The sequence below is a fragment of the Capricornis sumatraensis genome, chromosome 22, assembly GCF_032405125.1.
Source record: "Capricornis sumatraensis isolate serow.1 chromosome 22, serow.2, whole genome shotgun sequence".
NCBI classification, from domain to species: domain Eukaryota; kingdom Metazoa; phylum Chordata; class Mammalia; order Artiodactyla; family Bovidae; genus Capricornis; species Capricornis sumatraensis.
In genome coordinates this window covers 18,352,746-18,379,651 of record NC_091090.1, presented here as the reverse complement: position 1 = coordinate 18,379,651, position 26,906 = coordinate 18,352,746, and the positions used below count along the sequence as shown (strand labels likewise).

At 39.9% G+C, this 26,906-nt stretch overlaps 1 protein-coding gene across 1 annotated transcript in view; it reads left to right on the top strand.

The window, feature by feature from the left end:
* The window catches only part of KIF6 (kinesin family member 6), a 437,260-nt gene that overhangs the window by 97,831 nt on the left and 312,523 nt on the right, over positions 1-26,906 (top strand). The window contains exons 4-5 of the mRNA XM_068961022.1: positions 4,946-5,093; positions 10,016-10,125. Of these exons, the coding sequence (XP_068817123.1) occupies positions 4,946-5,093; positions 10,016-10,125 (258 nt within the window). The remainder of the gene's footprint in view (positions 1-4,945; positions 5,094-10,015; positions 10,126-26,906) is intronic.

Here is a 26,906-nt window from a genome sequence, read left to right as displayed (position 1 = left end):
GAAAGCTTCATAGCTGACTCCTCCAAGCAGAAGCAAAAAGAAAAGAGAATGAAAAAGAGTGAAGAAAACCTACATGAAGCGTGAGATACCGTAAAAGAAACAAGCTACTCATTGTTAAAGTCTCAGAAGAGAGGGATAAAGGGACTGAAAGCTTATTTAAAGAAATAATGAGTAAGAATTGTCACATCTGGGGAGAAACTTGGATTTCCCTGTTCATGAAACTAATATGTCACCCTAAAATTTCAGACCAAGACATATAAGAGTAAAACTGTCTGAAATCAAAAACCAAGAGAAAATTTTAAAAGCACCAAAACAACAACAACAACAACAAAAAAAAACCTGCTCACAATAAGGGAAACCCCATATGGCGATCAGCAGATTTCTTAGCATAAACTTTCCAGCCCAAGAGAGTGGGATGACATATAAAAGTGTGGGGGGAAAAAAAAAAACAACTGCCAACCAAGAATACTTTACTGGCAAAGCTGTCTTTCAGAAATGAGGGAGAAATAAAAGTTGATAGAATTCATCACTAGACTTGCCTTACAAGAAATGCTGAAAGGGGCTCTTCAAGCTGAATTGAAAAGACACTAAAATTAGAATGGCATTGAAACATGTATACCATCATGTAAGAAATGAAGTGCCAGTCTATGTTCGATACAGGATACAGGATGCTTGGGGCTGGTGCACGGGGATGATCCAGAGAGATGATATGGCGGGGGAGGTGGGAGGGGGATTCAGGATTGGGAGCTCGTATACACCCGTGGTGGATTCATGTCAATGTATGGCAAAACCAGTATAGTGCTGTAAAGTACAATAAAGTAAAAATAAAATTTAAAAAAATAATAAATAAAATTAGTGACATGAAAACATATGAAAATATAAACATAATGGTAAAGGTAAGTATATAGTCAAATTCAGAACACTTTAATACTGTAATACGGTGATGTGTTACCAGGCTTCCTTGGTTGCTCAGGTGGTAAAGAATCTGCCTATCAATGCAGGAGATGCAAGTTGGATCCCTGGGTCAGGAAGATCCCCTGGAGAAGGAATTGGCAACTCACTCCAGTATTCTTGCCTGGGAAATTCCGTGGACAGAGGAGCCTGGTGGGCTATAGTCCATGGGGTCACAAAAGAGTCAGACATGACTTAGCAATTAAACAACAATGACATGGTGATGTGCTAATTGCTTAACTCTAGTATAGAGTTGAAAGGACAAAAGTATTAAAAACTAACTATAGCTACAATATTTTGTTAATAAATATACAATATAAAAAGAGGCAAACTGTGATATCAAAAACATAAAATATATGACAAGGAGTAAAATGGGTAGAATTTTTATATGTGATCAAAGTTAAGTTATCAGCTTAAAATAATCTGTTATATTGTTAAGATATTTTATGTAAGTCTCATCGTAACCACAAAGCAAAAACCTGCAGGAGATACTCAAAAGATAAAGAGGAAAGAATCAAAGCATCAATTCCCAAGGAAAGATAGGGGAAAAGGAAGAAAGGGACAAAGGAACTGCCAAATAGCCAGAAAGCAAGTATTTTTTTTTTTCCTTAAACTAAATTGACAAACTTTTAGCTAGCCACCTAAGAGTAATGATAGAATTCCCTAATAAATCAGAGATGAAAATGGGAACCTAAGAGCTAACACCAAAGAAATGCAAAAGATCATAAGAGACTACTATGGGCATTTATATCCCAGCAAGCTGGATAACCTCAAAAAAGTTTTTAGAAATATACAATGAAGTGAGACTGAGTCATGGAGAAATGGAAACTTCCAACAGATCAATAACAATAAGGAAATTGAATTAGTAATCAAAAATCTTTCAACAAAGAAAATCCTGAATCCAGATTGTTTCACTAGTGAATTCTACCAAATACTTAAAAATTAATGCCAATCCTTCTCAAACTCTTCTAAAAATATTGGAGAGGAAGGAACATTTCTACATTCAGCATTACATTGATACCAAAGCCAGATTAAGGAAACCACAAGAAAACTATAGACTAATATCCCTGATGAATATAGATGCAAAAAATCTCAACAACAAACTGGCAAACTGAATTTAACAGCACATTAAAAGGATCACACACCATGTTCAAGTAGGATTATCCCTGGAATGCAAAGATGACTTAACATGTGCAAATCAATAAATGTGATACACCACATTCACCGAAGATAAAAATCATATGATCATCCCAATAGGTGCAGGAAAAGCATTTGACAAAATTCAGCATTCTTTCATGATAAAGCACTCAACCAAATTGAGTATAAAAAGAATGTACCTTAACATAACAAATGCCATATATAACAAAATCATGGCGAACATCATACTCAATGGTGACAGCTTTAAATCTTTCTCACTAAAATCAGGAATATGACAGAGGTACCCACTTTTACCACTTCCATTCAACATAATAACTGGAAGTCCTCTTCAGAGCAATTAGGCAAGGAAAAGAAATAAAAGGCATCCAAATTTGAGAGAAAGAAGTAAAAATTCCTGTTTGTAGATGATATGATCTTACATAGAGAAAAATCCTAAAGAGTCCACCAAAAAACTGTTGGAACTAAGCAACAAATTCACTAAAGTTGCAGGATAGAAAATCAATATACAGGTATCAGTTGTGTTTCTATACACCAACAACAAAATATCTGAAAAAAACGTAAAAGAGGCAATTTCATTTACAATAGTATCAAAACCAATAAAATACCTAGGAATAAATTTAACCAAGAAAGTGAAAGATCTGTACACTGAAAATTACAAGACATCAAAGAGAAAATTAAACAAGACACAAATAAATGGGAAAATGTACCATGTTCATGGATCAGAAGAATTAATACTATTTAAATGAACAAGCCGCCTACAGCCATCTATAGATCCAATGCAATCCTTATTAAAATTCCAATGGCACTTTTCACAAAAGCAGGTAAAAACACCAAAAATTTTTAAGGACTACAGAAGAATTTGAATAGCCAAGGCAGTCCTGAGAAAGAAGAACAAAGCTGGAGGCATATTTCCTGATTTCAAGAGAAGAGAAGGGGACTTTTATACACTGTCAGTGAAATGTAAGTTGTTTTGCAGCCACCATTAAAAACAGCATGGAGTTTCCTTAAAGAATTAAAGATGGAACTACCAAATGATTCAGCAGTCCTACTTCTGGGTACACGGACATCTGTCAGTATACAGATCTGTATACGGACATCTGTCAGGATACGTCTGTCAGTGTATGTGTGGAGTATTAACGCAGGACCCCTTGCATTTACCAAAATCCATGAATGCTCAAGTCCCATATTTGATTCTCTCTATCCATGGGTTTTGAATCTGTGGATTCAACGAACCTTGGGTGGAAACTCGAGTCTACAGTTGGTTGAATCTGCAGGTGCAAAACCCACAAATGCAGAAGGCTTTTTGTATTTACTGAAAAAAGTCCATGTCAAAGTTCTAACCCAAGTTGTTCAAAGGTCAGTGATATATCCAAAGTAAATGAAATCACTGTCTCAAAGAGATATCTACACTCCCAAGGCAATTGGCAAAGGCATGGGAAAACTTGTGTCCATCTATAGATGAATAGATAAAGATGAGGTATATATTCACAATGGAATATTATTCAGTTATAAAAAAGAAGAAAGTTCTTTTTGTGACAACATAGATAGACCTTGAGAGCATTACGGTAAGTGAAATAAGTTAAACACAAATACTGTATGTTCTCACTTATATGTGGAATCGGTAAAAACAAACTCATAGAAATAAAGAGTAGAATGGTGGTTACCTGGGGCTGTGGAGTAGAGAAAATGGGGAGATGTTGGCCAAAGGATAGAAGCTTCTAAATATAGGATGAGTAAGTTCTGGGCATCTAATATACAGCACAGTGACAATAATGAGCAATACTCTATTATGTATTTATAAGTTGTGAAGAGAGCAAATCTCAAATGTTATCACCACAAAAAAGATAATTATTTGAGGTGATGAATATGTTGATGGATTTATTAAGGTAACTTATTGTGGTAATTATTTCACAATATATATTGTATCGATTCATCACATTGTACACCTTAATTTTATATATGTTATTGCTGAATTTATCTCAGTGAAGCTGGGGCAAAAGAGAAATTATGTTGAAAACTAAGGAGATTTGTGTAGAGTTTGTAATAATATATTTCAATATTGATTGATTGATTGTGGCAAATGTGCAATATTAGTCTAAGATCTGAGTAACAGAGGAAACCGGGTGTGGGGTATGTGTGAACTCCGTATACTGTCTTTGCAACTTTTCTGTAAATATAAAAGGGTCAACTACATCTGGCCCTTGAAAAATGAGGGGTTTGGGGCACCAACCCTCCCCGCAGTTGAAAATCCAAGTATAGCCTTACAGTTAGCCCCCTGTATTCCTGGTTTTGCATTGGTGGATTCAACCAACTGAGGATCATGGAGTATTGTCGTATGTATTTAGAGAAAAAAATCTGATTATATGTGGACCCGCATAGTTCAAACTCTTGCTATCCAAGGGTCAATTATATTCTAAAGTAAAAATTTTATTCAAGCAACAGAAGAAAATATTTAAGATGACTGGATCCCATTTGAGTTACTAGTTCTTTCTTAGAGAAAAGGATTGATGTGCTAAGACTCCTAAATAAAAAATAATTCCTAGCTAGCTAGTCACATCCATAAATATTTCTATAGATATTTCTATCGATGTCTTTTCAGTAGTGTTGAATCAAATTGCTATTAAAATAGCCGTATAATGCAAATGATCCTGGAGGATGGCATGGCAACCCACTCCAGTATTCCTGCCTGGAGAATCCCATGGACAGGGGAGCCTGGGAGGCTACAGTCCACAGTGTCGCGGAGTCAGACACAATGAAGCGACTTAGCATGCGTGCATGCATAATACAAACACAACTAGCCGTTTTGATATTAAAAGTGTGTCATTTCTTTACGCAGCATCCTGGCAGGTTACAATGGTACCATCTTTGCATATGGACAAACAGGCAGCGGTAAGACGTTCACCATTACCGGTGGAGCGGAGCGCTACAGCGACAGAGGCATCATCCCAAGGACACTGTCATACATTTTTGAGCAATTAGAAAAGGTATGAAGCTTTCAGTTCCTTTTATGCTTGATACATTCCACAGAAATTTACTGTGGGTGGAAAATTTATTGTGACCTTTTATTGTATTGTATATACATGAGGAAATATTGTGGAGTAACTCTGGCTATAATTTACATTTAAAGAAAGTTTGGGGTTTTGCTGAAAAGGTAGAAATCCAGAAGGTGCCTCATTTTAAGTGATTCTGCTTCAGCAAAGACTCGAAGGGAGTTCCTTCTGATACACCCATGGAGGTTAAAAGAACTGACAACATATTTTTCCAACTAATATCTTCTATTTCTCATTAAGAAATTGAAAAATATTTTAGCTACTAAAGCAGTGAATAGGATAGTGCGGCTTTACCTCCTTCACACTTTTATTGGCAGCCCAGAGGAATTTACCACAGTAAACATCCTATTGCAATTAATATTGTTATGAAGAGGAGTTTCCTTTCTATAGTATATGCATCATTTATTGTATAGTTGCAAATGCCTGTTTCTTTCTTTCTTTTTTTTTTTTTTGAAGTAGCAAAGGGTAGCTTTATTACTTTTGCTAGGCAAAGGGGGACACAGCTGGTTGCTGCCTCAAAAAAACTATGTTCCCCAAATATCTGTTTCTTTATCAAGATTTAACACAACTGACAGTGTAGATATCTCTATCCCCATTTTAAAACTGAGAAAACTGACCATGAGGCTGGCTTTATTTTGCTGGTTGTTTTTAAACAAATCCTACACAGTGAGTCCCTTAAATTCTCTGGGTTTCAGTTCTCCTCTGAAAAGAGGGACTACATTGTACTAGGCAAGCTCTCGCATCTCTGCTAGTTCAGCCCTTCTTTGGTCGTATCAGCTCTGTGTAACAAATGGCCTAACTGGGTCAGTGTAACAGTGTTTCCAAAATTTCTCTACTGCATACTGCTTGCATTTGGAGTTGCAAAGATGAGAATTGCTGAGATATGCAGAATTCTAATTTCCACCCATAAAGTAGCAATTAGCCATTAGTTCAGCTCATCTCTCCCTCGCGCAAACGTGCCAGCTCTTCATGCCGGAAAATTTGGGAAGGAAAGGATTGAGTATAACATATATGTTGAATCCAAATTCTTCCTTTTCATTTACTCATTTATTTCTGACATTAGCTGTTTGGTTTGGTTTCCAGATCTCACAAACTGGCAATATCATTTCTAGTAGCTTTTGTCGCTTAATGTAGCAATGTGCTGTCTTGGGGAACTCACTGAAGGTGGTGCAGGCCCGCCTGGTTCTAAGTGCACCGCTTAACAGGGTGTGGACTTGGGCAGTTGCTCCATGTCTCAGGCTTGTGGAGTAGCTTTCAGAGTTGAATATGCTGTATTTAAAGACACTGTCCAATTCCTGGCACATGGGCAATGCTCAAAACAGGATAGCTGTTACTACAGCCATGAATATCTTCTGGCCAATTGACTTCTGACCAATTTCAAAGAACCCTTTGAAACTTAGAACGAACGGAGCTAATCCCCTAATTAAGTTAAACAAAATAAATTCTTTCCTAATAGAAAATGTATTTGTCTTTAAATTTCATCTGTGGTTACCAAAATACAGTTTTTAAAGTCTCAATATCTCCCCAGTACCTACCGTTTATTGGGTTCATTGTTTTTATGTCTGTTTGTCATTGATGCTGCTCTAAACCTCATTTCATTCTGAATGATTCTAAATAACCTCCTGGACTTGGAGGGATCCCCATCCAGGACCACTCCTTGTAAATGAACAGATTAACAGGATGGGGCACAACGCATTTGTTATAAACCGACTGAAATGTGGCAGAATGAGCCAGAGGCAACTTTGCAATTCTTCCGTAAAGTTTGTCCTCACTTCTTAGCTGAAAAATGCTGACAGGTACTCAGCTGCCCCCAGTTGATTGCTTTAGAAGTCACATGGTGCTCTCCAGACTCCTTAAAGGAAACATTTGACTTATGCAAAGGATTTATCTCAAGATAAACTAAGTTCTAGTGCATACCAGGTGCTAAAATGCCTGTGAGTGGGTGATAGGAGCACGTTTTGCAAAGATTTTCAAAGATGAAAATTGATTCCATTTATTTTAGAAATCACTGCTCATTATTTTTGAGTATTGTGAGGCTCATACTTGTTTTGGGGCAGGAGAAAAGGCTGTCTGCAGGGAACATGTGTGTTACATTACAGTCTGGCAGTCCTAAACAGTAAAAAAAGGAGTAATAAGGAAAGGTAGCTGCCACATAGCTCAGTGAATTTTAAGTGTGTATTCCAAGAAAAGCCCAGAAAACCCAGAAGCTGGAGGAGCCAAAGGAATTATCCCTATCATCTTAGGGCAATGGACTTGCCATTTTCCTGACTTTTTTATGATTTCTTCTAGTTTCTGAAAGAAGAGAGTTTCTCCCCTGCCGATGAACATAGAGTTTGTTCTTTTTGCCTTTCTTTTCCTTTCCTTCTGTATTCACATACTGAGTTCTCTGTTTGGTGGCTTTCAGAAATAAAAATAATAACAGAAATAATAATAATAGCAGTAGCAGTAATGATTTATTGGTGCTATTAACATTTATTGGTGCCTAGCATTGTTGTTAGGATTTAAAATACAGAAACTTACTTCTCCATTACAATAGTTCTGCAATTAAAGGTTATTATCCCCGATTTCGTGATTAACCAACTGAGGCTAAGTGCACAGGATCACTCAGTTATAAAGGTGGAGCCACTGCTCTAACCCAGCTTTGTCTGATGCTGAGATGAATTCATATTTGTATGCTAAAATCTCAAACCATAATCGATGGGACATGTCAGATATGTTCAGATAAATTTTAGAAATGTGTTGCTTCAGACAGGATCTCAGGATGTTGCTGAGTGATTCCCCTTGGATTTTAACGTGCTCTTCCGCAGTGGCACCCCACTCCAGTCCTCTTGCCTGGAAAATCCCAGGGATGGAGGAGCCTGGTAGGCTGCAGTCCATGGGGTCACTAGGAGTTGGACACAACTGAGCGACTTCACTTTCACTTTTCACTTTCATGCATTGGAGAAGGAAATGGCAACCCGCTCCAGTGTTCTTGCCAGGAGAATCCCAGGGACGGCGGAGCCTGGTGGGCTTCCGTCTATGGGGTCGCACAGAGTCGGACACGACTGAAGCGACTTAGCAGTAGCAGTAGCAAGAATCTTTCAGGGATGGACAGCATGTGTGTTGATCATGGAACACTTTTTTCCACAAGTATTTTAAGTGGTATTTTAGGAAACAGTGGATTAGACTAAAGGCCACTCAGACTGTCTAGCGTTGCAGTGTGTATTTGTAGTCTCTTGTTTCCTGCACAAATGTAAGCTATAGCCCCCTAAATTATGTTGATATGATGCCTTTACTAAACGAGGACACTAACATAATTGATTGATCATTTGTCAGTGTTAGCAGCCAGCGTCACCTGCATCAAGATTTCCAGCATTTGGTTGGGAGAAGTTGTTTAGCAGAGATTCAGTCCATGCTGTCACTTTTGCAGAACACCAGAGATGGAATTTCAGCTGTAGTTTGAGTATCTCACTACAGTCATGTGCTAGCCGAGAATTGCCTTAAATTTTCATGTATTATTTCATTTTTATGAAGTGGTAGTATCTTTAAGTGGATAGTTTGGGCCACTTTAGGGCCAGAGAATCATATTAATTTTAACCTGAAGAATACAGAGTCGTTATCCAACTTCCTTACTTCAGCGGGTGTAGAACAGAGGCCTGACCTGGTAGCAGCTCAGAGTTGCCAGGACCAGGATTCCAGATTTGGATTTGCAGGCCACGATTCTTTTCCCATCTTCTCTTTCTTTGAATAACACCTGTCAAATGGGTTTTCTTGCATATAGAAGAGAATCCTACTATGAATATCCACTCTGACAATCTGCCGACCTTCTTGCCAGAAGGCACAAATATATTCTCCGCTTATGAGTAGCAGGACTCTTAATATTTGCAGAAATGGAAGCATTTCTGTCTTGGGGGAAACAAGAAGAGGTGCTCTTATTGATACTTTGTATTGAAAAACAGCTTGGATTTTTCTTGAGACCTGAAAAAAAAAAAATCCCGTTTTATTCTATCTCAGAGGGAGTGAGTTCTTTCTGTCTGTCAACAGAACTGAGACGAGGACCAGTCACCTTGACTTTTATCTTAATTATATTGACGCCTGTATTATTGCATCTCAGCAATGACGCACAGAAAAGCCCTTTCTCTAATCAATAGCTGGATATCTCTAATTTGCCACTTGGGCAAGGAAAATTAACCCAACAGGTAGGGTATAAGTGGAGTAGAAAACGGCAACCCACTCCAGTATTCTTGCCTGGAACATCCCGTGAACAGAGAAGCCTGATGGGCTACAGTCCATGGGGCCGCAAAGAGTCAGACACGACTGAACAATTGAGCATACAAGGTGTAAGTAATGAACTGTTAATGTCCATCTTACTGTTATCCCCTGGAATTCACTTTCCACATCTATTTACTGTCTGTTATCTGTCATTGGAAATTTGAATATTAGAAAAGTTAAAAAGGAATTATGATTGAAGATGGAAATTCTTTGGCTACTGAAGTTTTTAAACTGAAATAACAATTCTGTGTTCTGGTTTTTTTTTTTTTTCCTGTCTGAAAGTAAAAAATAATGTTTTATACAGTTCTGCAGCCAAGTTGGCCCATTTCAAGTATATATTGACTTTTTACATATAACGTGGAAATAATAAAAAATAACAGACTGAAGTTGCTTGTAATCATGGATGTTGGCCATCTTAAAAAAAAAGCTTCATGCATATGGTAACTGGCAACTTGAAAGTGTCACGAACTGAAAATGAAAACCATGCCAAGTGAGAGAGTGAAGGAGAGAAACTGTAAGGAAACTAAAGATAAATGTGTTCATCTCTCTCTAAGCTGAATCATGATTTATAGCCATTTAATAACATCTTTCTCTTTCCCAATCAGGACAGCAGCAAAATGTATACAACGCACATTTCCTATTTGGAAATCTACAATGAATGTGGTTATGATCTATTGGATCCAAGACATGAAGCCTCCAGTTTGGAAGATTTGCCGTGAGTAGCAGAACAACAAAGAGTAGGGGAAAATGACTTTCAGATGTTCCCTTCAATTGTTTTCTTTGAAACTTTGTATGTTTCTGGTCTCAATCATAATTAACGAATACTGGATAACAGAATCTTTTTGTAGTGTAGTGGATATTTTTTCCAGTTATGACAAATAGACAGTAGTGATGGGACCTAAAATTGCTTGAAACTCCATTCTTGAAACAGTCTCTATTGGAGCTGGTACAAGCAGATGCAGCGAGTGTTCTCAGAGAGTGGGTGCCGAGAGGACTGATGGGCTGTGACAACACCGCTTTACTCCTGCCACGTGAAATGAGACCATTTTACTCCTCCAGTTGTGACCTTTCTCTGAGGAAGGTATTCAAATCAGCAATAAAAGAATTTGAAAGAGAGAAAGTAAAACTTTAGTTAGCGTTAGTCACTCAGTCGTGTCCGACTCTTTGCGACCCTGTGGACTGTAGTCTACCAGGCTCCTCTGTCCAGGGAATTCTCCAGGCAAGAATACTGCAGTGGGTTGCCAGTTCCCTTCTCCAGGGGATCTTCCCATCTTAGGGATCAAACGCCAGTCTCCTGCACTGTAGGCAGAGTCTTTACCATCGGAATCACCAGAGAAGAGAGAAAATAAAACTTTGTTTTCCCCAAATGCTTCTCGACAGTTATTGACTAACATTGGCATGCTTTTGGTCAGATTGGCACTGATTGTTTCATAACTGAAATAGAAATAGAGTCTTCAGAGCTTACCTCATAATGGGGTAAGTTACTCCGTAAGTGTATATGTCATATTCCTCACTGTTTGCTTGAATATTTGCCTACGTTATAAATATATTTAGTAATATTCATATACTTTTGTCCAGACATCTTTAGAATCTTGGTAGAGCCAAGAAAATGTATCGTGATGTTTTTCTTATTAACTATTCTAAGATAGTTTAAACTATATGTTAATCCTCTACCAAAAAGGTCAACAGTCATTTGCTTATTTTAATTTGCAAAGGAAACAAGAAGAGATAATAAAATATGTATATATAAATAATATATGTAAAACATATATATTCTTCTGTAAACGTTGATTAATAGTTTTTACGTCTCATCTTTTTTATGCTGACAGTATGTACTAGAGGGAATTAGGAAAGGGGATTATTGTTGGTACTCTTAATATTTGTATAAAAATTAAGAGAAAGGAAAGACTGCTGACTCCATGGAAGAAATTGCTCTTAAAGAAATCATTGGAATTAAGTTTACAAACAGGAAACACTTTCCTCACAGAAAGGATAGAAACCATAGCGTTTAAGACAGAAAGGCTGTGTTGAAGAGTCATGTGAAGTGAAAGCAGGAAGGCCAACTGAAGCCAGCCTTTGGGGGACTTAAATGACAGGCTTTTGGTATGAGATTAATCTTTATTCTAATAGGCTTCTTAATTAGTTTGCTAGCCTCCTGCTGCTGCTGCTGCTAAGTCGCTTCAGTCGTGTCCCACTCTGTGAGACCCCATAGACGGCAGCCCACCAGGCTTCACTGTCCCTGGGATTCTCCAGGCAAGAACACTAGAGTGGGTTGCCATTTCCTTCTCCAATGCATGAAAGTGAAAAGTGAAAGCGAAGTCACTCGGTCGTGTCCGACTCTAGCGACCTCCTGGACTGCAGCCTACCAGGCTCCTCCATCCATGGGATTTTCCAGGTGAAAGTAGTGGAGTGGGCTGCCATCGCCTTCTCCGCCTCCAGTCTAATCTATATTCCTCTAGGATAACTCTTGCATTCCAGGTGACGCTAGTGGTAAAGAAGCCGCCTGCCAATACAGGAGATGTGGGTTCAGTCCCCGGGTGGGGAAGATCCCCTGGAGGAGGGCATGGCAACCCACTCCAGTATTCTTGCCTGGAGAATCCCACGGACGGAGGAGCCTGGCGGACTACAGTCCATGGGGTCGCAAAGAGTTGGACATGACTGAAGTGACTGAGCAAGCATGCAAAATTGCTTTTAACAAGCCATATCTACACTGAAGAGCTTGAAGCATGTTTAGTAATAAATCCAGAAATGAAGGGCTTGACTGTGATGAACATGGAGGAGAGAGAAATCTGAGAGATAAGCAATAAATAAATAGGAGGAAAGAAGGAAAGGAAAGAAGAAACGGACAGAGAGAGAGGAAGAGAGAAGACAGGCGGATTCTGTCTCCCACCTTGGGTTTCACTGGTTCTGCAGAGAAGGTGAATCCCAGAGGTTACGGCTCTATTCGTTTTGCTAGTTGAAGAGAGGAAGCTCAGAAAGCTAGGACTTTCCCAGGGTTTCAAAACTACTCAGTTAGTGGTAGGATAAGGATTAAAAACCAGATACTCTCACTCTCATGCCAGAATAGCAAAAATAGCTTCAAGGTTTTACCACAGGACCTAGAGAATTAAGGCGTCATTGATCTAAAAGGGGGATTTCCATTAGAAAGCTTGCGCAAGTGGTTGTGATACGTTTCACAGGTATAACTTGGTGTCTGAGAACACCGTACCAGATGTGCATGTTTACAGTACATTCCACCGAGGTAGGGAGTGTGCCTTCCTTGCGCTGGTAGTCTCTTTCCCACCTAGGCTGAACTCCTTCAAAGTTTTGACAATTGTCTGTTAAGCTGAAACAATGAAGGAGACTCTTGGAAGGTGAGAATGTATAGGGAAAACAGCATGAGGTCTGTGAGTCTGGGTCTAACTGACTAATTAGGTGCAGTCTAACTATGGGAAGACCAAGGAGTGAGAAAAGCCCTTTGAGCTCTAAGAGAGGCGATGTGATCTAGAGGAAAGAGCACTTGATTAGAAGGCAGGAAATTTGGGTTCTAGTCCCACACCTTGCAATCTTAAACCTTTCTTTTTTTCTTTTTTTCACTTTCCTGGATTTCTCTTTGTCTGTAAAACGTGGGCATTGAATTCTAAAATATTTAGCAACCATCCAACCTCCCGTGTCTAAAGTTCACAGATTAGTGATCTCATACGATAGAATTTATTTGGTGGTTCTTCTCCCCATCACAGAAGAATAAGAAGTGCTCTAGGTGTTTTCTGTTGTCCTGCTAGAGAATACCCTCAGGCCTCTTGAGAGCAAGGGGAAGGCTTAACTCCCCTGTGACTCTGCTTTTCCCAGCATGCCTGGCACCTAGCCCTGGCCCTCAGTGTTGGTGGGGTTGTCTCTGTAGCTGGTGCCAGCTTCCTGTCTGAAACTGCAGTCCCTTCTTTAGTAGCTTTGTCTTCTTGCTGGAGAAGGAGTTCACTGACTCATGTCAGAAAGGCCCTCAGTTACAAAACAGATGTTTTTAATGAACTCCCCCACACCCCACCCTACCTCCCTACCCCCGCCCCCCCCCCACACAAAAGTGGTCTGAAAGTTTCTTATGTTTCAGACTATAATTACATGACAACAAATCTCATTAAAATAAAAATGAGAAGATTCTCTTTAAGAAAGGAGATTCCCATATCCCAAGACTGTATCCTGTGTACTTCAGATGTATTCAATAGTATAAAATCCCAGAACAGCTCAGAGCTGTGTAGTCTTTTGGTGTGGGGATAATGGGATTTGACTGGTATTGAGTCTGCTAGTTTTCTGGGGATTTTCAAGGTTTTACCTTTTACTAAGATGATAAAGCAGTTCTTTATAATGGGATGTGACTTTTGTTGTACCTGGATTGGATTAAGAGGGTGGATGCACTGTTAATCTGGTTTCACACTCTTGAACCAGAACAGGCTTTAACTCTGAAACCCTGTCTGTCTGGTTGACTGGCTGTATTTGTTGTGAGCTGGAATGTTCCAAACACTCTGAATATCATTCAGAAATACTAGGCAAGATGTCTGTTGACCTTGGTTCTCTCCTGAAGTCATCCATTTGAGGGACAATGACAATACACACTTTTGATCCCTTCCATATTCTTATACTTGGGTTAACCATGTGACACAGAGTTCAAGGTGATTTTGATATGGCACAATAATAGCATCAGTAATGGGTTCTTTCCCACTGAGCAGCACAGCTTCCTCCCAGCTCACCTGATGGACACCCGCTCTTGCTCTTCTCACATGTCCTTTGCCTTTTCTGTTTCTTTTCCCTCTTATTCTAATGGGTTCTGCCTCTCTGCTCTTGCAGAAGCATTTACAAGCCTGCTGACTTCCTGTGGACTTTGTATGTATACTGTCAGGGCACCAGGCTAAAGTCAATCACTTTTTGCAATTATTGCTCTAGTCATTTGGCAATGAGTTTTTAGATATAAGACTAAAGGTATGACCTGTGAAAGAATAAAACAGGTAAGTTGAATTCATTAAAATTAAAAACATCACTCATTATCAGAGAAATGCAAATCAAAACCACAATGAGGTACCACTTCACACCAGTCAGAATGGCTGCGATCCAAAAATCTGCAAGCTATAAATGCTGGAGAGGGTGTGGAGAAAAGGGAACCCTCCTACACTGTTGGTGGGAATGCAAACTAGTACAGCCACTATGGAGAACAGTGTGGATATTCCTTAAAAAATTGGAAATAGAACTGCCTTATGACCCAGCAATGCCACTGCTGGGCATACACACCGAGGAAACCAGAATAGAAAGAGACACATGTACCCCAATGTTCATCGCAGCACTGTTTATAATAGCCAGGACATGGAAACAACCTAGATGTCCATCAGCAGATGAATGGATAAGAAAGCTGTGGTACATATACACAACGGAGTATTACTAAGCCATTAAAAAGAATTCATTTGAATCAGTTCTGATGAGATGGATGAAACTGGAGCCGATTATACAGAGTGAAGTAAGCCAGAAAGAAAAACACCAATACAGTATACTAACACATATATATGGAATTTAGAAAGATGGCAATGACGACCCTGTATGCAAGACAGGAAAAAAGACACAGCTGTGTATAACGGACTTTTGGACTCAGAGGGAGAGGGAGAGGGTGGGATGATTTTGGAGAATGGCATTCTATCATGTATACTATCATGTAAGAATTGAATCGCCAGTCTATGTCTGACGCAGGATACAGCATGCTTGGGGTTGGTGCATGGGGATGACCCACTGAGATGTTATGGGGAGGGAGGTGGGAGGGGGGTTCATGTTTGGGAACACATGTAAGAATTAAAGATTTTAAAATATAAAAAAAAAAAAGAAGAAAAAAAAAAAAACATTGGCTGTCTGAAAGGCACTGTCAGTAGTTTAAAAAGACAAACCAGAGACTCAGAGAAGTTATTTACCAAACACATATCTGATAAAGGACTTGTATCCAAAGCATTCAAAGAACTCTTAAAATGAAACAGTAAGAAAACAATTCAGTTAAGAAGTGAGGAAGAAATCTGAAGAGACATCTCACCAAAGAAGATATAGAGATGGTAAGTAAGTATATGAAAAGATGGTCAACATTGTCTGTCATTGAAGAGTTGTTAGTTAAAACACAAGATACCACTACACACCTTTTAAAACTGTTAAACTAGCAATATCAAGTGCTGACAAGAATGTAATGCAACTGGAACTCTCATTCATTGCTGGTGGGAAAGCAAAGTAGTATGGCCACTCTGGAAGACAGTTTCTAATTTCTTACAAAATTAAGCATAAGTCTTACCATATGATCCAGCAATCACACGTCTAACTAAATGAGATGAAATTTTATGACAGCATGAAAACCTACCCACATATGGATATAGCAGCCTCATTCATAATTACTAAAAACCAAAAGTAACCAAGATATTTCTCAATAGGCAAATAGAAAAACAGTGGTACATCCATGTAGTGGAATATCATTTGGCAATAAAAATAAGTGAGCTATTAAACCGTGGAACGACATGGAGGAACATTAAATGTATAGTGCTAAGTGCAAAAGCCAGCATAAACAGTCTACACACCCGATGATTCCAACTGTATGACATTCTGGAAAAGGCAGAACTATAGATACAGTAGAAATATCAGTGTTTCCCAGAGGTTGAGAAGGGCTGCCAAGGGTAGAAGGATGAGTAAGTGAAGCACAGATGATTTGGGGGACAGTGAAACTATCAGATTGGATACTTCACGCATTTGTCCAAACTCACAGAATTTGCAACACAGAGAGCGAGCCCTGATGTAAACTATGGATCTTCAGTTTAATAGAATGACAATAACAGAAAGGAATGAACTGTTGATACACTTAACAACTTGGATGAATCTCCAGGGAATTGTGCTGAGTGAAAAAGAGCCAATCCCAAAAGATAATGTGCTTTGCGATTTCCTTTATGTAATGTTCATTAATTGGCAGAGTTATAGAAGTAAGTAACACATCAGTGGCTGACAGGAGTTCGGGTGGGAAGGGGGAATGGTTCTATGCGTCCAGTGATGGGTCCTTGTGGTGATGGACCCTCCTGTGTCTTGACTGTGACGGTGGATATACAAACTATCAAAATGCGTAGAACTAAAGCACATATGCATAGGTGAGCGAAAGCAAAACTGGAACATCTGAATTAAATCAGTGGATTGTATCCATTTCAAGGTCCTGGTTGTGATACTTTAATATCATTTTATAAGATGTTACCATTGCAAAAAACTGGGTAATGGGTACATGGGACCTCTCTGCATTATTTCTTACAGCTGCTTGTAAATCCACAATTATCACAGAATGTAATTTTAATTTAAAACAGTAAGTGGCTATATTTTTACTTATAGACATATATATGCTTATTCACAGATGTGTAGTAGAGCTATTCTGCATTTAGTAATTTAAATGAAAAAGAACTTCTTCTTTTGAGAGCTCCTTATGTCATATGCTATAAAGGGAATGTAGTTAGAGTCTAAGTATGTCTCGTGAAGTAAAACAGTATAACTGCTGGTCTTAACCATAGGGAAAATAGTCACCTTACTTTAGTGTAATTTTAGTATTCCTAAATACGGATGCATATTCCATTTAAGGTTCCAAAGACAGTCATGGTTATTACTGTTAAAAAAAAAAAGTCAGTAAATTCTGTCATTCAGTATTGAAGTCTTGGCTATACTGTGTTTTTAAATAATTTGTCATCAAAGGAAAAAAAAACCTGACATGTTAAATTTAAATTCACAACATTTCTAATACCTACTGGATATAAAACTCTGCTAAGTGCCACAGAAGTTACAAAAAGTGTCTGCCTTCCTGGCTTACCGCCTAGTCATGTGGAATCACTCATGGATTTAGCAAATAGTTACTGAGATCCAACTTGGTTCCACACACTCTGCTAGGCACTGAATTTACCAACATAGGCTTTGCCTTCCTGGAACTCATAGCACAGCGGATAAAAATAGTACAAAATAGCATCAGGTGGAATATGAAAATCCTAAGAGAGGCACCAAGAATGGCAAAGGCTTAGAGGAGGAAGAAATCACACCAGGTCAAGCAATCAGAGAAAGGCTCGAGGAGAAGATGGTACATGAAATAGAGCTTGAGGGAGAGGCTAGGACTTCGGGCCATGGAGTGTGGCATCCACGTGGAAACAGAGGCGGGGAATTTGCAAAGCAGAGATCTTGTCCTGGAACCGTTAATAGACCTGTTCAGCAGGAACCCAGTGAAGGAACAGGTGAGCACTTTAAGACTGCTGCTGCTGCTGCTGCTGCTGCTAAGTCACTTCAGTCATGTCTGACTCTGTGCGACCCCATAGACGGTAGCCCACCAGGCTCCCCCGTCCCTGGGATTCTCCAGGCAAGAACACTGGAGTGGGTTGCCATTTCCTGATTCGGCAGACAAGGTGCAGCCCTTGAAGATTTTTAATCCAGGGCATAGCATGACTGGAACTACCTTCCAGGAAGAAATATCACTCAGTAGTGTACAGGACAGGAATGAGATGGATGGAGGTCAGAGAGAGTCTGGAGCATTGTGGGAAGTTATTAGGACAATTCACATGGCAATAGGAGCCAAGAGGGGCAAAACCGGAAAAGTGTCATAATCCAGCGGCTTGGAATTTAACTGTGTGAAAGGATCACGTGCAATGACTGGTAAAGATGCAGATTCCTGGCCTCTATCTCCAGAAGGTTCAATTATGTTTGAACCAGCATCCCAGGATGCTTCTAACGCAGGCCGTCACCTTAACCTCTTCACTCATCCACATAGGGAAAGTTTCTCTTTGAGATACCGGGAAAACCTCTCATTAAAGGAAGTATCACTGTTTACATGGTCTAAGCTTGTGCTGTTCACCAATAATCGAGAGACTAGTTGTGGGGGCAGGGAATAACGATGCTATTTGGAAAGCCAGCAAACCAAGAAGATGGCAGGCTCCTCCCCCCTCCAAAGAACCATCCTGCCTGAGTTTGAATTCAGGCTCCTTTTATTTTAAAAGGGGAGAGAGTAAAGTCAAACACTTCCTGGTTCCCATCCGCCTCCAGAGGGAATGTGTTAATTTCTTCCTCCCTGCAGTCTTTCACAGACAGGCCTGGTCAGGATGTTTCCTGTGAGCTAAACAAAGGTATTTTAGCTTAATGTTTATCACCTGGGAAGCAGTGTTCCCAGAGATGGACGATTACCATCGAAGCTTAGAGGCAGCATCCCTTTAGTGATTAATTTGTAATAGAATACAAAATGTGCTTCCCTATTACATCATAATCCGTGTTTTGTGGATGACTAAACTAAGGGTCGCACAGATTGTGTGATATTTCCCCAAGATTCCATGTTCTGGCAAGAGATAGGATATCAGCCTCAGTCAGTCGGACCTTACAGCTGGGGATGATGGTGCTCTTCTTGCCTGGACAACCCAGGCTTATCTTGGTTCTCCATCTGAGCTCTGGGAAGACTGTGACTTCTGGGCATCTTCAGGCCCCAGGAGGCTCTTCTGTGAGCCAAAGCTTTGAGTCCAGTGCAGTTCTGTCTGTTGCATGTCAGACGCTCTGCGGAGGGGCTGAGAGCACCTGCTCCTGACCTCAGAGGGCTCTAATCTAGTAGAACAGACTTGTAAACTGATCATTTCCTCAAACACAAATTCCTTTAACTTGCTGCCTTCCACCCTTTCCCCCTCATCACTTACATTCCTCTAGTCTCAGGAAACTCTTTGTCCTTTTGAAAGTCGGTCCTTTCCCTTATGCTGTGGACACTCCTTGCCTCAGTACCGAATATGCTTTGCTTGGTCTACACATTTCATGTTTAAGGTTTGTGAAGTCAGTGCCTTTAGATGAAGCAGGCTGCCTTCAGTTCCTACACCTGCCTACTGCATCACACTTTTCTTTTGTGTCATTTTCTGGCCCCATTTAGCATTTGAGATTCCTAGACCTGTACACATAGATCTCAAAGTTAAAACTAACTCCACCCTTCTCTTTCACTGAGTCCATTACTGACACATGTGGGAGCCGACCTCTTGAGAAACTAGAGCTTCCACCTGGCGGGATTATCTGAACAAGTGACCAGTGCCCAGTGACGGTCAGTTGTACACTGTGTCCTTCATGGGTTGGCCAGGGACTGTGTTCCCGGGAAAATGGAACATGGCCAATGACCACTGTAGAGCAATGGAGAAACTTTCTAGCCTGGAAAGTGAGGAAGCCTGTCCTGCTAGAGTAACAACAAGTGGGAAGCTGCTCTCCCCTACTCGAATGGCCAACTGGAAGAGATGGTTCTCAATATCAGAAATGTCTTAGATAGAAGCTTGTCTTAGTCACCTTGGCTACCATAACAAAATACCATAGCCTGGGAGGCTTAAACAATAGACGCTCATCTGTCACTGTTCTGGACTCTACAATTCAACATGTGTATTTCGGGGGAGGGGGCACAAACATTCGGTTCATAAGAGAGGTGCTTTCACCATCAATTGCTTAATATGTGACTTGTAGGACTATGGGAGAAATAGCTGCAGTATTTTCACTCATACATTAGGAATGTAGATTTGGGGGGGGTTTAGTCACATGAAATTAATTATTGACATGTAAAACATTGTCACCACAGTCTGTTCCATTTTCCTTGTAATTTGTATATAAACAAATGCATATAATTTCTTTTCCTGAGATTAAGAGGTAAAATGCACTTTTAAAATTATGTGTTGGTATGGATTATTTTTTTTTAATTTACTGTCCAGGTACTCTTCATAATTATTGTCTGATTGTTTGATTTATTCTGATACTACATTATGTTTTTTTTAATCTCTTCTGAATTTTGAGCATATAAAGTAAAACCATAAGTTACCTAAAAGAATTTTGAATAATTTAGGCTTGCCAGGTCACTTTATTCTGTCCTGCAGATGAATACATAGATTTGGAAACACCTCTAAGTCTTACAGCTCTACTAAAGAATTACAACCTTTTGAGAGTGTCAATATCATATATACGAAGCATTCACTACATTGCAGGAATTTCAGTGAGCTCTTTTCAGGCGTTGTAAAGAATTTAAACTGTATTCTTATCTTCACTAACCATTTAGTTGGAAAATATAACATGCCCATGAAACACCTCAGGAGACGTCTGTAAAACACAACTCCTCAACTATACAGCTATTATAATAATGTCCGTACGTGCAAAAAAAGGCATAGTTTGCAGCTGTAGTGGTTTTGTGGATAGAGCCCGTATCAGCCAATAATTTTCTGTCACAGCTCACTTCAGTTCCCTCACACCAGTGTCTTTGCCCCCGTGACCGTCAGTGATGTCCTAATTTTGCTGGAGTGTGCCAAGGCCAGAGTTCTGAGCAAACCACAAACTGACAAGTGCTGCCGAGGCAGGAGAAGTGCTGAGCCCTCCTAGAGGGAGAGCACGTGGGGAAGAGCTTTAGAATGAAGTCTCGGTGAGTGAAGGGAAGAGGCTCCATCAGGTAGCTAGAGCAATCATCTGGACGAGGTGACGAGGTGGACCAGGTGACGAGGGTCACGGGTAGCATATTATCTCCCTGCTCTGAAACTTCCACAGCAGTTTCAACCTGGGTATCCACAGCAGTTTATCCAATGACACTGGACCTTGTGTTTTCAGATCAAGTTCTAGGGCAGTTGAAGATGTTTTACAAAATCAAAGCTAGTGATTACGAACCAGAGGTCAGACAGAGGCTCTTCAGGCTGGCTGACGACCTATTATCTTTCAGTACTTATCTAACTGAATCTAAAAGGCAAGCCCCAGGAATCTCCCAGGTAGAGGATATAATAGCAATATTGATCTCTTTTATGATAGCAAAAATAAAAGGTGAAATAAAAAGGTTAAATAAAATGTTAACTCAGGAAACATTCAGAGATTTGTGAAGATAGTAGTTTAGTGTGGAGTGAGAAATAAAAGATGATGAAGGTAAATGAAACTATTATGAATGAGAAGTGTGACCACTTTCAAGAGGTCAGTTCTTCCCATATTGATGTAGAAGTTCAATGAAATTTCAAGCAAAACATGAGAGACTTTAAAAAAATTATTCTGGAGTTTATCTGAAAAGACAAACAACCAAGAAGAAAGTAATGTTTGAAAAATAGAGAAATGAAGGAGAACTGCTGACACTCTATACTGAAATGAGGTCAGTTCAGTTCAGTCGCTCAGTCGTGTCCGACTCTTTGCGACCCCATGAATTGCAGCACACCAGTCCATCACCGACTCCCGGAGTCCACTCCACCCAAACCCATGTCCATTGAGTTGGTGATGCCATCCAACCATCTCATCCTCTGTCGTCCCCTTCTCCTCCTGCCCTCAATCTTTTCCAACATCAGGGCCTTTTCCAATGGGTCAGCTCTTCGCATCAGGTGGCCAAAGTACTGGAGTTTTAGCTTCAGCATCAGTCCTTCCAATGAATATTCAGGACTGATTTCCTTTAGGATGGACTGGTTGGATCTCCTTGCAGTCCAAGGGACTCTCAAGAGTCTTCTCCAACACCACAATTCAAAAGCATGAATTCTTCAGTGCTCAGCTTTCTTTATTGTCCAACTCTCACATCCATACATGACCACTGGAAAAACCATAGTCTTGACTAGACGGACCTTTGTGGACAAAGTAATGTCTCTGCTTTTCAATATGCTGTCTAGGTTGGTCATGACTTTTCTACCAAGGAGTAAGCATCTTTTAATTTCATGGCTGTAGTCAACATCTGCAGTGATTGTGGAGCCCAAGAAAAACAAAGTCAGCCACTGTTTCCACTGTTTCCCCATCTATTTGCCATGAAATGATAGGACCAGAGGCCATGATCTTAGTTTTCTGAATGTTGAGCTTTAAGCCAACCTTTTCACTGTCCTCTTTCAGCTTCATCAAGAGGCTCTTTAGTTCTTCTTCACTTTCTGCCATAAGGGTGGTGCCATCTGCATATCTGAGGTTATTGATATTTCTCCCAGCAATCTTGATTCCACCTTGTGCTTTCTCCAGCCCAGCGTTTCTCACGATGTACTCTGCATAGAAGTTAAATAAGCAGGGTGACAACATACAGCCTTGATGTACTCCGTTTCCTATTTGGAACCAGTCTGTTGTTCCATGTCCAGTTCTAACTGTTGCTTCCACGTGCATACAGGTTTCTCAAGAGGCAGGTCAGGTGGTCTGGTATTCCCATCTCTTTCAGAATTTTCCACAGTTTATTGTGATCCACACAGTCAAAGGCTTTGGCATAGTCAATAAAGCAGAAGTAGATGTTTTTCTGGAACTCGCTTGCTTTTTCGATGATCCAGCAGATGTTGGCAATTTGATCTCTGGTTCCTCTGCCGTTTCTAAAACCAGCTTGAACACCTGGAAGTTCATGGTTCATGTATTGCTGAAGCCTGGCTTGGAGAATTTTGAGCATTACTTTACTAGCATGTGAGATGAGTGCAATTGTGTAGTAGTTAGAGCATTCTTTGGCATTGCCTTTCTTTGGGATTGGAATGAAAACTGACCTTTTCCAGTCCTGTGGCCACTGCTGAGTTTTCCAAATTTGCTGGCATATTGAGTGCAGCACTTTCACAGCATCATCTTTCAGGATTTGAAATGGCTCAACTGGAATTCCATCACCTCCACTAGCTTTGTTCGTAGTGATGCTTTCTAAGGCCCACTTGACGTCACATTCCAGGATGTCTGGCTCTAGGTGAGTGATCACATCATCATGATTATCTGGGTCGTGAAGATCTTTTTTGTACAGTTCTTCTGTGTATTCTTGCCACCTCTTCTTAATATCTTCTGCTTCTGTTAGGTCCACACCATTTCTGTCCTTTATCAAGCCCATCTTTGCATGAAATGTTCCCTTGGTATCTCTAATTTTCTTGAAGAGATCTCTAGTCTTTCCCATTCTGTTCTTTTCCTCTATTTCTTTGCATTGATTGCTGATTAAGGCTTTCTTATCTCTTCTTGCTATTCTTTGGAACTCTGCATTCAGATGCTTATATCTTTCCTTCTCTCCTTTGCTTTTCGCTTTCCTTCTTTTCACAGCTATTTGTAAGGCCTCCTCAGACAGCCATTTTTCTTTTTTGCATTTCTTTTCCATGGTGATGGTCTTGATCCCTGTCTCCTGTACAATGTCATGAACCTCATTCCATAGTTCATCAGGCAGTCTGTCTATCAGACCTAGTCCCTTAAATCTATTTCTCACTTCCACTGTATAGTTATAAGCAATTTGATTTAGGTCATACCTGAATGGTCTAGTGGTTTTCCCTACTTTCTTCAGTTTGAGTCTGAATTTGGCAATAAAGAGTTCATGATCTGAGCCACAGTCAGCTCCTTGTCTTGTTTTTGCTGGCTGTATAGAGCTTCTCCATCTTTGGCTGCAAAGAATATAATCAATCTGATTTCAGTGTCGACCATCTGGTGATGTCTTTGTGTAGAGTCTTCTCTTGTGTTGTTGGAAGAGGGTGTTTTCTATGACCAGTGCGTTTTCTTGGCAGAACTCTATTAGGGTTTGCCCTGCTTCATTCTGTATGCCAAGGCCAAATTTGCCTGTTACTCCAGGTGTTTCTTGACTTCCTACTTTTGCATTCCAGTCCCCTATAATGAAAAGGACATCTTTTTTGAGTGTTAGTTCTAGAAGGTCTTGTAACTCTTTATAGAACTGTTCAACTTCAGCTTCTTCAGCATTACTGGTCAGGGCATAGACTTGAATCACCGTGATATTGAATGGTTTGCCTTGGAAACGAATAGAGATCATTCTGTCATTTTTGAGATTGCATCCAAGTACAGCATTTAGAACTCTTTTGTTGACTATGATGACTGCTCCATTTCTTCTGAGGGACTCCTGCCCCAATGAGGTAAAAACCCTAATAATGAAATCATGTTATACTGCGTGAAAATTATACAGGTGAAGAACAGATAAACCAGAATCAGATCCTATGCTGTGTTACTATTTAATGTGGACAGAGGGAAGAGTTATTCAGTCAGTGATACTGGACATTTCTGTTAGTGAATTAACTAATAACTGTGGGTAACAGCAGTCCAATTTACTGTGGCTTAACCAAACAGTTCCTTCTTTCCCCATCAACTGCTGGAGCACAGTAGGGTTCTGTAGATTGCTGCCAGGGCTGCCTGGGAAGCTTCAGGAGGCCTTAGGGGCTTCCTTGTGTCTTTCTGCTGAGCCATCTCAGCAGGTGATGCAAAATGCCTGAGTTACCATCTCAGTCTGCAAAATGCCTGAGTTACCTTCCACACCATGCCCACATTCCTGGAAGGGAAAAGGAAAAAAAAAAAAACCATTGGTTGAGGCTGCCCCTTTAATAGTCTTCCCAGAAGGTCTCCCCATTGATTTTCACTTACTTATCACTGACCGGAATCATGTCACATGGCCAGCTGTGGTTGCAAGGGAGTCAGGGAAAAACTAGTACTTTAAAATAATTCCCTGAACAAAATCAGAGCTTAATAGGGTGAAAGGGACATCAGACTCCATACAGGCAACCTGCACTGTGAGCCACACTTAGTTATTTAGGGGAAAAATCCAACCATGGAGACCTCCCATTCCTTTCCTTGCACTTGTATCCAAAAATAGTCAAAGGAAAATAGCATCATTAATATTAAGCAACATGTATACATTTATAATTTTACCACAAGTCTGCAAAATATTCATAAGAAAATTGAGGAATCATATCAATATATTTATCATTGTTATCAACTTAAGAAAATGCACAATGTGAGAGTTGTGAGTTAAGTTTTATTTGGGGCAAAATGAGGGCGGCAGCCTGGGAGATAGAAGCTCAGATAGCTCTGAGAAGCTGCTTCAAAGAGGCGGGGGTTGGGGTGGGGGGGCATGGTGGTGAACGATCAGTATATGAGTGATTTTGGTGAAGGGGGAATACTTACAATCAAGCACCTATTTTTCCCAGAAGTTTTCTCCTAGTCTTGTGATGCTTTTGCTAGTCACGAGGAACAGTCGTCACCATGTAGGATTTTGGTGCTTTCCTAGATATGAGGAGATATAATAATTGGGATCGTAAAATCAGCTCCTGAAAATATCAACCTGAAGACCTGTCCTGCCAGTTTCTCCCTCATTTCTGCTCTCCACCCTGAACTTTTTTCGGGGGGCAGTGTTGAAGGTCAGCAGCTCCAGCAGCTCATGATTTAATCATTGTAGAAGTAGATGGCAAGTATCAATTTGTAGTTGACATTGTCCTTGTGATGGGACTCTGTTAAAATTCTTTCTACTTTTAAAATTTTCAAACTTTTTTACAAGGAGCATGTATTACCTTTATACTTGGAAAAATAATAAAGTTTATATTAAAATGAAAGTAAATAAACTCAGAACTTGTAAAATGCCATAGAGTAAACTTAGAGGTGTATAAAGCTATTTGCCTGGCAGAGGAAGTGCTATGTTTTTCCAAAACTGCAAATCCATTGCCTCTAGTTCTATTTATTTCTGTAATTTCCCCAAATGTGGAAAACTTGAGCACATAATTTGTGATACTGAAACTATAAACTCTGAACTAGAAGGCAGGTATTAGTGAAAATGGGGGGAAAATGATTTTCCTTGGGGAAAAAAATGTTAGTAGCCCTGAAGAAGATACATTTCAGTGTACGGCTTTGTAACTGCCATATGGATTTAAGCCAAACAAGACATTTCATTCAATGATGAATTGTTTGTGAGCCTGGAGCATTAATAAAAGGAATGTGGCAGCTGAATGTACTTGGAAATTAGCAAAGGGTATTAGTGTTAGAGGGAAGGTAACAAGTGTAGTTTTTTTGTTGTTAAATATTTACTTCTGGAAAATCATGCAAATGGTGGTTGCTGTAGGCAATAGATGAGTCTGTTGTAAGTCATGCTTACCTATGTTACATTTGGGAGCCATTCTGTCTGTCAGTTGTTACGGTGTGATATTGTTTGGGTGGGAGAAGTTTGGTTAATCTAAGATAATATAGAAAGATGATCCGATTAAGTTATTAGCAATCTAAATTGTTATCATATTTGGATACAATTTTGAGAAAAAAGAAAGAATGTTTCATATACACACTAAATCTTAGTGAAATAATTAAATGACAATAGCCAATAAGTTAGTAAATATAACCACTGGTGAGAAAGGTATTGGTTCTCCTACACATTAATTGTACCTAATCTGGTTCTGTTTTTGCCTACTGTGGATAATTCTCATTTTGGTTTGGCATCTCAGTAGCAGTAGCCAGCAGGTCTATTTCTTGAGTTGTTTTGATGATACTTGTTTTCTTAGCATATGGGAGCCTAAGCACAGCAAGAAGCAGAAGGTTCTTGAGAGTTGTCGCCACACTGACACCAGGCATTCTTGAGTTAATGTAGGATACATTACAGTAAGTTCCCTACATTTAAGCTTTCACGTTGTGAACTTTTAATGATGCTAACATTCATTTGCCGGAGAAGGCAATGGCACCCCACTCCAGCACTCTTGCCTGGAAAATCCCATGGACGGAGGAGCCTGGTGGGCCGCACGCAGTCCATGGGGTCGCTAAGAGTCAGGCACGACTGAGCAACTTCACTTTCACTTTTCACTTTCATGT